The 15,888-nt window shown below is 34.9% G+C and overlaps 1 protein-coding gene across 1 annotated transcript in view; it reads left to right on the top strand.

Moving 5' to 3' along the window:
* Nucleotides 1-15,888, top strand: part of LOC128234628 (uncharacterized) — a 71,039-nt gene that overhangs the window by 8,163 nt on the left and 46,988 nt on the right. Inside the window, exons 3-8 of the mRNA XM_052948983.1 lie at nt 2,348-2,447; nt 5,832-5,942; nt 10,223-10,345; nt 10,793-10,894; nt 11,811-11,927; nt 12,538-12,641. Of these exons, the coding sequence (XP_052804943.1) occupies nt 2,348-2,447; nt 5,832-5,942; nt 10,223-10,345; nt 10,793-10,894; nt 11,811-11,927; nt 12,538-12,641 (657 nt within the window). The remainder of the gene's footprint in view (nt 1-2,347; nt 2,448-5,831; nt 5,943-10,222; nt 10,346-10,792; nt 10,895-11,810; nt 11,928-12,537; nt 12,642-15,888) is intronic.

Here is a 15,888-nt window from a genome sequence, read left to right as displayed (position 1 = left end):
TGTTTTGATTGCCACGTGTATTAATATTGTTTTATTATATATTTGGCTCTCACGTATGGATATTATGGGCATAGAAATGAAAGTAGTATTTACTTCAATGAATGGATCGATTTCATCATGATGACTAATTAAAGAAACAAATTTACTCTGATTTGCTGGGTTGAGACGATGACTGTAATATATACTTTTAATTGTTCTGTCCTCATTTCAATAATTGGAATAATTGACTCAACAGCAGAATAACCTTTTATAATAATATATGTACTTCATTTATCGTGTATCAATAAAACAATAAAACAAATTGTTAGGGACTGAAAGACTAGAATTTAAAATATAGCATATAAAATAAAGTTCTGTATCAGACTTAAACACGTAGGGAAATTGCGTAAAAGCTACAAGAAAGGAAACAAAAAACAAAATTTATTTTGAGAAACAATATTGCAAAGAATGACAGCGCTTTAATTATTATGTATGTTCTGCATAGAGAGCCGATATATACCGTAATTATTATGTTAGTATATTATTCAGTACAAAGTGCATATTTTAAGACAAAATATTTTTCAATATTTTTTTCACATATTCGGTATTATAATTTTTAGTAAGGAATTATAAGATTTTTTTTTGATTTTTAAAAAAATTGATTAAGTTTGAAAATCCGATGCCAGTGAGATATACATAATGAAAATAATGAAAATGATACCAGTGCTTGGATGTGTAAAGGTTGACACTATTGCACTTAACATTTCAAATCGAATAAAGACCGAGCACTACTTTCATATTTTTTTTTTTTTTTTTTTTTACTTTCCAAAGGAGCTCAATTCCAGAATGCATATCCATTAATATGTGTTTCCGCATCGAATGTGGTAAAGAGTCTGTTCGTCAGAAAAAAATAATTGCATAGCTGAATTGGATATAAAAGTTTATCGAAATAAACAACAACAACAACAACAACAACACACACCAACCAACAACAACAACAATGACAACGGCAATGACATTGATTTGATACCTATGCGATTTTGTATCTCAGCCACGAAGAAAAAATGAATTGAAGTAAACATGATGCGGGATTCGAATGATATTATTTTATTCCTAATACAAGTTTAATAAACAATAATAAAAATCAATTTCAGAAATTACTAACTTCTCGAAATATTTAAGGAAATTATATTCATCTCTAGAATTATTGAATCAATTATACTGTACACTAACAGTCCTCAACACAGCAAATATTGTTCAAAGAAAACATAGCATATTGCGGAAATAAGAGCACCCCAGAGCACATGACCATGACCGTCTGTTTTTATTCTTCAGTCAATCAATTTGCATAACACATCACTTATTAGAGCCAGAGTTATAAGCCCTGCTATAGCTGTACCAATTGCCTCTAGAATCATGTGTAAAAAGTTTCCTTTACTATCTTGAACCAGTTTTGAGTTATGGGCAAGATTATTCTTGCATAAAATACACTGGAAAGTGCCGGGACTTGGTCAGTAGTCGGTAGTTACTATATTTCTCTCACCTCAGATAAGTAGATCCAAAAATTTAACCAGGCTAGAAATTTTTATCTTGCCCACGGGCAAAGATAAAAAAGTACACGTATGGAACTCCTTTTTAATGGTCATCACATTTTAATTACCTCCCTTGTTGAAAACTGTCGTCCGTAGCATCATAGAAACCTTGTCTTGTGGCAATATTAAGAATGCTTATTAATGATTTCTCGCTTAAAATGTCACCATGAAAGAGTTTCCACGCACCTTTCAAGAAATAATGCTTCACTCTCCTCAGAACTATTCAAAGACCGATTTGACTATTAACATAATCTGAATCACTGCGCGCATATCCATGACAACCAAGAATAATCACATATCCATACGCATTTCCAGTTAAAACACATTTTACTCTTTTTGAACTGAGGTAGGAGAAAAAGCATCTACCATAGCCGCTCGTGTAAGATAGGTTCATCCCGACCCGAGCGAAGGGTGGTTTGCGGAAACTCGGTAAACCTCGTTTTCGCAAAACACCCTACGCTCGGGTCGGGATGAACCTATCTTACACTCTCGGCAATGAAAGATACTTAATCATTTAGAAGCACACACACATACTGAAGGGCAGCGGCTATATATGTACATGTTCACAAAGACTACTTTTTTTTTCTGCTGGCATAATTAAATAACAAATAGATGATTGCATCGTAACCCTTTTTTAAAGTACAAAAAAATGAATTAGTTTACCCTTTTAAATATCTTCTTAGAATTAAGATAGTGGTTTCGGTCTCGGAGGATAAGAATAATAATAGAAAAGAAAAAGTACACTGAATGGTAAAGCTGATATGATTTTTCCATAGGCCTTATGCATTGACACGGCGGACGAGCCAGGAAGATGGAAATGCGTTTGTCAAGGGGACCTAGAAGGGGACGGGCTGAAAGAGGGCACCGGATGTGGACGTGAGTTGTTGATCTTGTTGTTAACGTAATGGTTAGTAGACATTTATTTTCAACACTTGTTTATTATGACTTTCTGATATATCGCAAATAACTATCGAATGCCAATAGTCCAAATCACCCAGAGATAATGTGTTTTTTTTATTGGGAATGATTTCATTAAATGATCTTCTTATGAGGCGTTTGCGGTGTTGCATTTACTATTAATGTCAGCGAAAAGTCTAAAACAAACTAAGGCTACAATTTACATAGAGCAAACTAAGGCTACAATTTACATAGAGCAAACTAAGACTTCAATTTACATAGATCAAACTAAGGCTACAATTTACATGGATCAAACTAAAGCTACAATTTACATAGAGCAAACTAAGGCTACAATTTACCTAGAGCAGACTACGACTACAATTTACATAGAGCAAACAAAGACTTCAATATAAATCGATCGAACTAAGGCTACAATTTACATAGATCAAACTTAGGCTACAATTTACGTAGAGCCAACTAAGGCTACAGTTTACATATAGCCAACGTATGCTACAGTTTACATATAGTCAACTAAGACTACAATTTACATGTAGCCAACTAAGGCTACAATTTACATATAGCCAACTAAGGCTACAATTTACATGTAGCAACTTAGGCTACAATTTACATAGATCAAACTAAGACTTCAATTTACATAGATCAAACTAAGACTACAATTTACAAAGAGCCAACTAAGACTACAATTTACATATAGCCAACAATGACTACAATTTACATAGAGCCAACTAAGGCTACAATTTACATATAGCCAACTTAGGCTACAATTTACATATAGCCAACTAAGGCTACAATTTACATATAGCCAACTAAGGCAACAATTTACATAGATCAAACTAAGGCTACAATTTAGATAGAGCAAACTAAGGTTGCAATTTACATAGCGCAAACTAAGGTTACAATTTACATAAAGCAAACTAAAGCTACAATTTACAAATAGCCAACTAAGTCAACAACTTACATAGATCAAACTAAGGCTACAATTGAGATAGAGCAGACTAAGGCTACAATTTACATAAAGCCAACTAAGGCTACAGTTTACATATAGCCAACTAAGACTACAATTTACATAGAGCAGACTAAGGCTACAATTTACATAAAGCCAACTAAGGCTACAGTTTACATATAGCCAACTAAGTCAACAATTTACATAGATCAAACTAAGGCTACACTTTAGATAGAGCAATCTAAGAGTGCAATTTAACATATAGCCAACTAAGACTACAATTTACATATAGCCAACTAAGGCTACAATTTACATATAGCCAACTAAGACTACAATTTACATATAGCCAACTAAGACTACAATTTACATATAGCCAACTAAGGTTACAATTTACATAGCGCAAACTAAGGTTACAAATTAGATAGATCAAACTAAGGGTACAATTTACATATAGCCAACTAAGGCTACAATTTACATATAGCCAACTAAGACTACAATTTACATATAGCCAACTAAGGCTACAGTTTACATATAGCCAACTAAGACTACAATTTACATATAGCCAACTAAGGCTACAATTTACATACAGCCAACTAAGGCTTCAATTTACATAGAGCCAACTAAGACTACAGTTTACATATAGCCAACTAAGACTACAATTTACATAGAGCAAACAAAAGCTACAATTTACATATAGCCAACTAAGGCTTCAATTTACATAAAGCCAACTAAGACTGCAATTTACATATAACCAACTAAGACTACAATTTACATGTAGCCAACTAAGGCTACAATTTACATATAGCCAACTAAGGCTACAATTTACATGTAGCAACTTAGGCTACAATTTACATAGATCAAACTAAGACTTCAATTTACATAGATCAAACTAAGACTACAATTTACAAAGAGCCAACTAAGACTACAATTTACATATAGCCAACAATGACTACAATTTACATAGAGCCAACTAAGGCTACAATTTACATATAGCCAACTAAGGCTACAATTTACATATAGCCAACTAAGGCTACAGTTTACATATAGCCAACTAAGGCAACAATTTACATAGATCAAACTAAGGCTACAATTTAGATAGAGCAAACTAAGGTTGCAATTTACATAGCGCAAACTAAGGTTACAATTTACATAAAGCAAACTAAAGCTACAATTTACAAATAGCCAACTAAGTCAACAACTTACATAGATCAAACTAAGGCTACAATTGAGATAGAGCAGACTAAGGCTACAATTTACATAAAGCCAACTAAGGCTACAGTTTACATATAGCCAACTAAGACTACAATTTACATAGAGCAGACTAAGGCTACAATTTACATAAAGCCAACTAAGGCTACAGTTTACATATAGCCAACTAAGTCAACAATTTACATAGATCAAACTAAGGCTACACTTTAGATAGAGCAATCTAAGGGTGCAATTTACATATAGCCAACTAAGACTACAATTTACATATAGCCAACTAAGGCTACAATTTACATATAGCCAACTAAGACTACAATTTACATATAGCCAACTAAGACTACAATTTACATATAGCCAACTAAGGTTACAATTTACATAGCGCAAACTAAGGTTACAAATTAGATAGATCAAACTAAGGGTACAATTTACATATAGCCAACTAAGGCTACAATTTACATATAGCCAACTAAGACTACAATTTACTTATAGCCAACTAAGGCTACAATTTACATATAGCCAACTAAGACTACAATTTACATATAGCCAACTAAGGCTACAATTTACATACAGCCAACTAAGGCTTCAATTTACATAGAGCCAACTAAGACTACAGTTTACATATAGCCAACTAAGACTACAATTTACATAGAGCAAACAAAAGCTACAATTTACATATAGCCAACTAAGGCTTCAATTTACATAAAGCCAACTAAGACTGCAATTTACATATAACCAACTAAGGCTACAATTTACATATAGCCAACTAAGGCTACAATATACACATAGTCAACTAAGGCTACAATTTACATATAGCAAACTAAGACTACAGTTTACACATAGCCAACTAAGACTACAATTTACATATAGCCAACTAAGGCTACAATTTACATATAGCCAACTAAGCCTACAATTAACATCGATCAAACTAAGGCTACAATTTAGATAAAGCTAACTAAGACTTCTATTTACATAGAGCAAACTAAAGCTACAATTTACATAGATCAAACTTAAGCGACAATTCTAATAGATCAAACTTAGGCTACGGCATTCATAGATCAAACGTAAACTATGGTTTTCATACGTTGGGCGTTTTTTTCAAATCCGAAGGATCTATCAGTAGAGTGTGTTCTCTTGTCGTATGCGATGTCACGTTCGTGTGTTGCGCGAGTCTCGCTAACCTCGTCTGTTTTCAGCACGCTCCTGTCGGTTCGCCTCAGAGTGCCACAAGCTAGCCAACTGTACGGAAATGGCGGGCTGCGAGTGTCTGTCGGGATATGAAGGAGACGGATGGGACGAGTGTCGGGGTAAGCTTCAGTACATGTACAATCATGCTATTATCTAACAATAACTTGGAAGGAGACGGATGGGACGAGTGTGTGGGTAAGCTTCATTACATGTTCAATCATGCTATTATCCAATGAAGGAGACGGATGGGACGAGTGCGTGGGTAAGCTTCAGTACATGTACAATCATGCTATTATCTAACAATAACTTGGAAGGAGACGGATGGGACGAGTGTGTGGGTAAGCTTCATTACATGTTCAATCATGCTATTATCCAATGAAGGAGACGGATGGGACGAGTGTGTGGGTAAGCTTCAGTACATGTACAATCATGCTATTATCTAACAATAACTTGGAAGGAGACGGATGGGACGAGTGTGTGGGTAAGCTTCAGTACATGTACAATCATGCTATTATCTAACAATAACTTGGAAGGAGACGGATGGGACGAGTGCGTGGGTAAGCTTCAGTACATGTACAATCATGCTATTATCTAATGAAGGAGACGGATGGGACGAGTGCGTGGGTAAGCTTCAGTACATGTACAATCATGCTATTATCTAACAATTACTTGGAAGGAGACGGATGGGACGAGTGTGTGGGTAAGCTTCAGTACATGTACAATCATGCTATTATCTAACAATTACTTGGAAGGAGACGGATGGGACGAGTGCGTGGGTAAGCTTCAGTACATGTACAATCATGCTATTATCTAACAATTACTTGGAAGGAGACGGATGGGACGAGTGTGTGGGTAAGCTTCAGTACATGTACAATCATGCTATTATCTAATGAAGGAGACGGATGGGACGAGTGCGTGGGTAAGCTTCAGTACATGTACAATCATGCTATTATCTAACAACAACTTGGAAGGAGACGGATGGGGCGAGTGTGTGGGTAAGCTTCAGTACATGTACAATCATGCTATTATCCAATGAAGGAGACGGATGGGACGAGTGTGTGGGTAAGCTGCAGTACATGTACAATCATGCTATTATCTAATGAAGGAGACGGATGGGGCGAGTGCGTGGGTAAGCTTCAGTACATGTTCAATCATGCTATTATCTAATGAAGGAGACGGATGGGACGAGTGCGTGGGTAAGCTTCAGTTCATGTACAATCATGCTATTTTCTAACAATAACTTGGAAGGAGACGGATGGGACGAGTGCGTGGGTAAGCTTCAGTACATGTACAATCATGCTATTATCTAACAATAACTTGGAAGGAGACGGATGGGACGAGTGCGTGGGTAAGCTTCAGTACATGTACAATCATGCTATTATCTAACAATAACTTGGAAGGAGACGGATGGGGCGAGTGTGTGGGTAAGCTTCATTGCATGTTCAATCATGCTATTATCCAATGAAGGAGACGGATGGGACGAGTGCGTGGGTAAGCCTCAGTTCATGTACAATCATGCTATTTTCTAACAATAACTTGGAAGGAGACGGATGGGACGAGTGTGTGGGTAAGCTTCAGTACATGTACAATCATGCTATTATCTAATGAAGGAGACGGATGGGACGAGTGCGTGGGTAAGCTTCAGTACATGTACAATCATGCTATTATCTAACAATAACTTGGAAGGAGACGGATGGGGCGAGTGCGTGGGTAAGCTTCAGTACATGTACAATCATGCTATTATCTAACAATAACTTGGAAGGAGACGGATGGGGCGAGTGCGTGGGTAAGCTTCAGTACATGTACAATCATGCTATTATCTAACAATAACTTGGAAGGAGACGGATGGGGCGAGTGCGTGGGTAAGCTTCAGTACATGTACAATCATGCTATTATCTAATGAAGGAGACGGATGGGACGAGTGCGTGGGTAAGCTTCATTGCATGTTCAATAATGCTATTATCCAATGAAGGAGACGGATGGGACGAGTGCGTGGGTAAGCTTCAGTACATGTTCAATCATGCTATTATCTAATGAAGGAGACGGATGGGACGAGTGCGTGGGTAAGCTTCAGTACATGTTCAATCATGCTATTATCTAATGAAGGAGACGGATGGGGCGAGTGCGTGTGTAAGCTTCAGTACATGTACAATCATGCTATTATCTAATGAAGGAGACGGATGGGACGAGTGCGTGGGTAAGCTTCAGTACATGTTCAATCATGCTATTATCTAATGAAGGAGACGGATGGGACGAGTGCGTGGGTAAGCTTCAGTACATGTACAATCATGCTATTATCTAATAACAACTTGGAAGGAGACGGATGGGGCGAGTGCGTGGATAAGCTTCATTGCATGTTCAATCATGCTATTATCCAATGAAGGAGACGGATGGGACGAGTGCGTGGGTAAGCTTCAGTACATGTTCAATCATGCTATTATCTAATGAAGGAGATGGATGGGACGAGTGCGTGGGTAAGCTTCAGTACATGTTCAATCATGCTATTATCTAATGAAGGAGACGGATGGGGCGAGTGCGTGGGTAAGAATCAGTACATGTACAATCATGCTATTATCTAATGAAGGAGACGGATGGGACGAGTGCGTGGGTAAGCTTCAGTACATGTTCAATCATTGTATTATCTAATGAAGGAGACGGATGGGACGAGTGCGTGTGTAAGCTTCAGTACATGTTCAATCATGCTATTATCTAATGAAGGAGACGGATGGGACGAGTGCGTGGGTAAGCTTCAGTACATGTTCAATCATGCTATTATCTAATGAAGGAGACTGATGGGACGAGTGCGTGGGTAAGCTTCAGTACATGTTCAATCATGCTATTATCTAATGAAGGAGACGGATGGGACGAGTGCGTGGGTAAGCTTCAGTACATGTACAATCATGCTATTATCTAATGAAGGAGACGGATGGGACGAGTGCGTGGGTAAGCTTCAGTTCATGTACAATCATTCTATTATCTAATGAAGGAGACGGATGGGACGAGTGCGTGGGTAAGCTTCAGTTCATGTACAATCATGCTATTTTCTAATGAAGGAGACGGATGGGACGAGTGTGTGGGTAAGCTTCAGTTCATGTACAATCATGCTATTATCTAATGAAGGAGACGGATGGGACGAGTGTGTGGGTAAGCTTCAGTACATGTTCAATCATGCTATTATCTAATGAAGGAGACGGATGGGACGAGTGCGTGGGTAAGCTTCAGTCCATGTACAATCATGCTATTTTTTAATGAAGGAGACGGATGGGACGAGTGCGTGGGTAAGCTTCAGTTCATGTACAATCATGCTATTATCTAATGAAGGAGACGGATGGGACGAGTGCGTGGGTAAGCTTCAGTTCATGTACAATCATGCTATTATCTAATGAAGGAGACGGATGGGACGAGTGTGTGGGTAAGCTTCAGTTCATGTACAATCATGCTATTATCTAATGAAGGAGACGGATGGGACGAGTGCGTGGGTAAGCTTCAGTACATGTACAATCATGCTATTATCTAACAATAACTTGGAAGGAGACGGATGGGGCGAGTGCGTGGGTAAGCTTCAGTTCATGTACAATCATGCTATTATCTAACAATAACTTGGAAGGAGACGGATGGGGCGAGTGTGTGGGTAAGCTTCAGTTCATGTACAATCATGCTATTTTCTAATGAAGGAGACGGATGGGGCGAGTGCGTGGGTAAGCTTCAGTACATGTTCAATCATGCTATTATCCAATGAAGGAGACGGATGGGACGAGTGTGTGGGTAAGCTTCAGTACATGTACAATCATGCTATTATCTAATGAAGGAGACGGATGGGACGAGTGCGTGGGTAAGCTTCAGTTCATGTACAATCATGCTATTTTCTAATGAAGGAGACTGATGGGACGAGTGTCGGGGTAAGCTTCAGTACATGTACAGTCATGCTATTTTCTAACAGTAACTTGACTTTTTGACATTGGTTCCAGTCTAGCTATCAAATTCGAGCGATCAAGCCCTGAGTTGATTTCATGGCATCAAAATTGAAAAAGAAACATATCTAGTACAATATGATGTAAAAATATAAAAACCAATTGGTACATTTTTATAAACAATATTTTTAAAATATATATATGTTTTTTTATAAATAACGTGAGTTCATTATGTTTATTTTGTTTAATATTTGTTTACATTCCCTAATAAGAAGTGCAGCTTCGCAAATTTTGAACGTCTTACGAGGTGCAAAAACAAAACTTACCTGACCTGCACATGTAAAACGTTGATATCGCGACTAAACGACAGATTTTCCACATGTACATCGGCTGGACGCGGTATGCAACCTGAAGCTGAATGTTCTTAATGTTATTTTAAGAGTATTGCTTACTGAAACGAAAAATGACTCAATCATTTTCACTTACAGACGAAGACGAGTGTGTGGACTTACCCTGCAGCCAGTATGCCTTGTGCGAGAATACGGACGGAGGGTTCAGATGCACGTGCAAGATGCAGCTGGGATACGTTGGAGACGGGTTTACCTGCCATCGTAAGAACTGAGTGTACATAAACATATATTGAAATTAGAATGAATCAACAAACAGAACGTCGGTGTGTCATTGCTTCTCCTATTTTCGTAAATTGGGTAGTAATACATTCCGGTACATGAATTGCCATGCTTCATGTCTTTCATTTGTTCTCGTATGTGTAGTTGTATGCTTACTTAACTTAACGTGGTGTGACTTTAATTTAGTTTGTACACAAATAAAAACGGATTCCACATATTTTTTATACGTATAGCGGATTTGCATATAAGCAAATATTTCAGATACGAGCTGGATTCACACAATTACATGGAAGCATACATGAGTTGCCATTTAATGCAGAAACATATACATCATGTTCAGGCAAAGTTAAAAAGCGAAATTCTTGTATAAGCGAAATTAGGACAATAACTAGAATGGGATATGTTAACGAAACAAGTGAACATTTTTAGACCAGTGCAGCGTGGACTACGACTGCGGGGCCAACGAGAAATGTAGAGCGGAAGTGTGCGTCTGTGCGCCCGGGTACGAGGCGGGGGATACCGGATGTGTAGGTGGGTCCCACAGAATATTAGTACTAACGTACACATGTTATTATTCCGTGGATTGAGCGAACTAATATATGGTAACTTCGAAGATAAACTTTTCTCAAATATTTCATTTTGTATTAAACCAGCTTCTGTAAGTAGGTGTTTATTTATTTAAGTAAAAATTTCTCGAACAATTCTTATGCGTAAATGGCTTAAATAGTCCTATTTCATTAAGCCACATTAATTTCTTAACTTGATTTTTACTTGATAAAAATACTTAACCGTGATTTATATAAAGACAATTTCTATAAAAAGTCTTAAAACTCCTCAAATTGAGAATGTAAAACAATTTATTTCAAAACAAACTAGATCATGTTATAACTTAAAAGGCACTTAAGAGCAATGAACCATGTTTTGTGGAACAATACATATATATATATATATATATATATATATATATATATATATATATATATATATATATATATATATATATATATATATATACATGAACGTTGCGTGCAAGCACATGGCCGCTATTTCGAGAAAGAGTAAACTGAATTGACGTTGACGTTATAAATTTTAACGTCGGGATGCTCCGCCATATCGTTGGTACATGTTTTAAATTTATTGTAACTTTTTTACTGTTATATGTATGGAATCGAAATTTTAGAGTGATATGGAATAAAAGATGAAGCAAATCCGTAAAAGGTTTCATTATAATACAATGAGCCTTTCAAAAGGAATGCGTTCAGTCCGGGAACTTTCCGAACATACCTCGTATATGTATATAATAAACACCTCGTATATAATAAAGCAATGTAAAAACGTTTTAGGGTTATGCCTGGTTTGCATATTATCTTCTGCCTTTTCGTCCATTAGGTATTAAGCGGAATATTTTATTTGTTGCTATATTTTAATAAAAAACTGCTATATTTAGATGAGAACGAATGCGAGGCTAATCCGTGTGACGGCAACGCTACTTGTGTGAATACCATTGGTTCGTTTGTCTGCACGTGCAAGAATGGTTTCGCTGGTAACGGAGAGGAATGTAAAGGTATAAAAGTCACACTATTCATTTTATTACTCGTACTTTTTTTATAATTATAATTTTTATCATTATTATTATTATTATTATTAGTATTATTATCATTATTATTATTATTATTATTATTATTATTGTATGTTATTGTTATTGTTATTATTTTCATTGTTATTATGATGATAATTATTATTATTATTATTATTATTATTATTATTATTATCATTATTATTATTACTATTATTATTATTATTATTATTATTATTATTATTATTATTATTATTATTATTATTATTATTACCATTATTATTAGCAGAAGTATTATTATCATTATTATTATTATTATTATTATTATTATTATTATTATTATTATTATTATTATTATTATTATTATCATGATCATTATCATTATTATTATTTTTATTTATATTATAATTATGTCCGTCTCAAACTTTACAACAGAGGCACTTTCTAATGGTCTCTTAAAGCATTCACAATCCAGTAAATGGACACACCCTGATTCAGATCACCGTATTGTCACAGGCTGTTGTCTTCACAACATCGATAATATATAGAAATAGAAACTATCAATTTAAAACGTGACTTCGTCTGCCTTTTCCGCCAGCCCTGCCCCGGAACTGCCACGAGGTAAAGATCGCGCTTCCTGGATCCCGCTCCGGGAAGTATACCATCGACCCAGACGGAACCGGGGACATGGACGCCATTGAGGTGATTTTTAATGATAAGTTTTCTTCTCATGTTTTGTGCTGAGAAAGACACTTTCTTTTAGGAAATCATATTTGTTTAACATATTCACTCTTTTTTACAAAGGATAACAGTAAAAAGTTAGGACAAATTTCACAATGCGTTTAAGAACTCTGATTTGATTCTTCAGAAACATGCGAATGCATGTCACACAGAAGTATGTTAGAGTGACTTTGTAGCCAAAATGATAACTATTGTGCATATACACTGACGTTTGTACGATGATTTAAGATCATAGGTCGTTAAATTCGGCCTACAAAAACAACATCGGATGTGTGCCGGTTCATCAGTAGAAGTAGTTCGCGAAAATTGAAAAACTAGTTATTGTCAATTGCATTGTTTAAACGAGTTATGTGTATTGAACTGATTCCCATTGCAGTGTGTAATTGCATAAATAATTAAAATCCCCATGAGAAAAGTCATAAAGTTTAACTGCTTAATTGAAATATCTTCGCGATCTACTTGCAGCGTAGTTAAACGTAAAGATTTCTGACATTTTAAATATAAACATCTGAGGTTGTTTTCAATGGAAAATGGCCGAGTTGTTCCGAATGGTTTAACTTCGTGACAGCAATTTCGTAAGTTGTCTGTGTCCTTTCTTCTATACTCAACATTACAAGATGTGTTGCATGTACCATGGTTGTAGGCGAGATTGAGCACAGTGCACCGTCCATCGATTTTCCACTTCACATGGCTGTTGATATTTATATTTTTTTTTATAGAAAACCATATATTCCTCGGAGCAATTCAGAGTAATAAAATACAAAGCGCGAAAATCTATTCAGAAGTTTACATGAAAAGAAAATGTGTTACCATGAGGATAAAGTGTGTAATGATTTAGTGTTGTATAGCTATAATTAATGTTTACTTAATTGAATAACCATAATAAAGGTAATGAAATAAAACATACATAACCTAAGCATGAGCAACTTAATTCTAACCAATCATCTCTGAATACACAACAGTGTGTGTTAAAGCTGCACTCTCACAGATTAACCGTTTTGACAACTTTTGTATTATTGGCTTCGCACGAACCAATTTATAAGAAAATTCATGTAAAACAGAAATATAAGACTGCTGACAGAACATTAGATTGCAGATGTTTATATTTAAGTTCAAAAATTGATGTTTTATGCAATTTTTCTTAAACCGTTAGTAACGGTTTAAGCCATAAAACATTAATTTTGGAACGGAAATATAAAAATCTGCGATCTGATCTTTTGTCAGCAGTCTTTTATCATTGGTTTGCAGATATTAACGCAAAAATTTGCTCATTCCAAGACAAAAAATAAAAAAAAATGTCAAAACAATTAATCTGTGAGAGTGCAGCTTTAAACGCTTATACATCGAACTATAAGTACCTAAAATTATTCGGCGTAAATCAAATAGAAATAAACTCAAAGCAGCGCAGCAGAAAACTATTTATCGACGAAAAAGTTATGTCTATATACGTATGAAGCAGTACTTCTGTATGTTGATGTACTGATTAACAACATATTATTTTTTTCTTAACAACCTTTCGCAATAACATGGCGACCAATGATATTATAACTACCTGATGTCTCCGGCAGAGTACGGGTTACAGGCCGAGCGGTTCCGATTGGCTATCAAAGGATTCGCCACGTCTCGGATCCGTCTACTGCACGCACTACCAGAGGGGTTAAAACTATAAACAATGAGCTCTGTAGGACCTTATTATTCCAAAATCATAATCTTCACAAGGTCTGGGAAAAATAGGATCCAATTCTTCACAGCTTCAAACTGTGACATATATGATTGACCAAAAATGGTGGATATTAATAATGTAATAATAAAAAGAAATAAAAAAATAATAAAAAATAAAATAATAATAATAGTAGTAATAATAATAATAATAATTGCATGATAAAAGTAATAATAATAATAATAATAATAATAATAATAATAATAATAATAATAATAATAATAATGATAATAATAATAATAATAATAATAATAATAATAATAATAATAATAATAATAATAATGATGATAATTAATAATAATAATAATAATAATAATAATAATAATAATAATAATAATAATAATAATGATAATAATAATGATAATAATAATAATAATAATAATAATAATAATAATAATAATAATAATAACGATAATAATAATAATGATAATAATAATAATAATAATAATAATAATAATAATAATAATAATAATAATAATAACAATAAAAATTATTATTATAATAATAATAATAATAATATTAATAATAATATTAATAATAATAATAATAATAATAATAATAATAATAATAATAATAATAATAATAATAATATTAATAATTATAACAACAACAACATCATCAACAACAACAAATATTCTTAAAACTACGCCTTATACAAAAACAATAAAAAATATTTTACAACAACAACAATAACAACAACAACACCACCAATTCTTAAAACTAAAGTTTTCTCTTTATTTATCTTGGTCGGATTGTGTCCCCGAGGGTGAATTGTTACACTTTCGTAAATGCTCGACCATATTAGGCAAGCTCGGAACAGAACTATCTTTAAACCAAAGATCTTCTAGCACGCCGAAAGCGTTGGAAATTCATTTTCCAGTACATCTGTCTTTGCAAACACAACTCACGACAACAAACACAATGCCATCTACCTTTACTAGGCCTTTACTAGGCATACATCCACTATTACGGTGCCAGCAAGAACCAATACTATTCCTACTTATACCACCAATACCCATACAGCAACAACATAATAAATAAAACAAATAAAACAACTATCTCTGCAACAACCGCTACTGCGCCTACAACTGCAGCCGACTAACACCAACAACAACAGCAACAGAAACGACAACAACATAATCAACGATTCTTTATGACTAGAATACATACGCATACATGTATATCAACAAAACATATCTGCAATACAGGAAATAGCAATCTGTGACAAATGTGACTTAGTTGTAAAATTCACTTTTTCGTGCGAGGTGGGAAGAATATGATCTGGGAAAAATAAGCTCTTACAGAGCTCAAAGTACCGGTTAGGTCTAATTTTAAACACGATGGTTTGGTGATTTGTTATTAACTGATGTATCCTTTAATGTGGGTGTAAAAACCGTTGGCTAGTATTGATTGACAGATCATTGCAATTTCTCCGTACGCTACTTATTGTACATAAGTTTGCTCCGCCTACTGGTTTCCATTCTGATA

This window comes from Mya arenaria, chromosome 5 (assembly GCF_026914265.1).
Source record: "Mya arenaria isolate MELC-2E11 chromosome 5, ASM2691426v1".
Taxonomy (NCBI): domain Eukaryota; kingdom Metazoa; phylum Mollusca; class Bivalvia; order Myida; family Myidae; genus Mya; species Mya arenaria.
The sequence above is the reverse complement of the archived record's forward strand: the minus strand, read 5'-3'. Positions and strand labels throughout refer to the sequence as shown.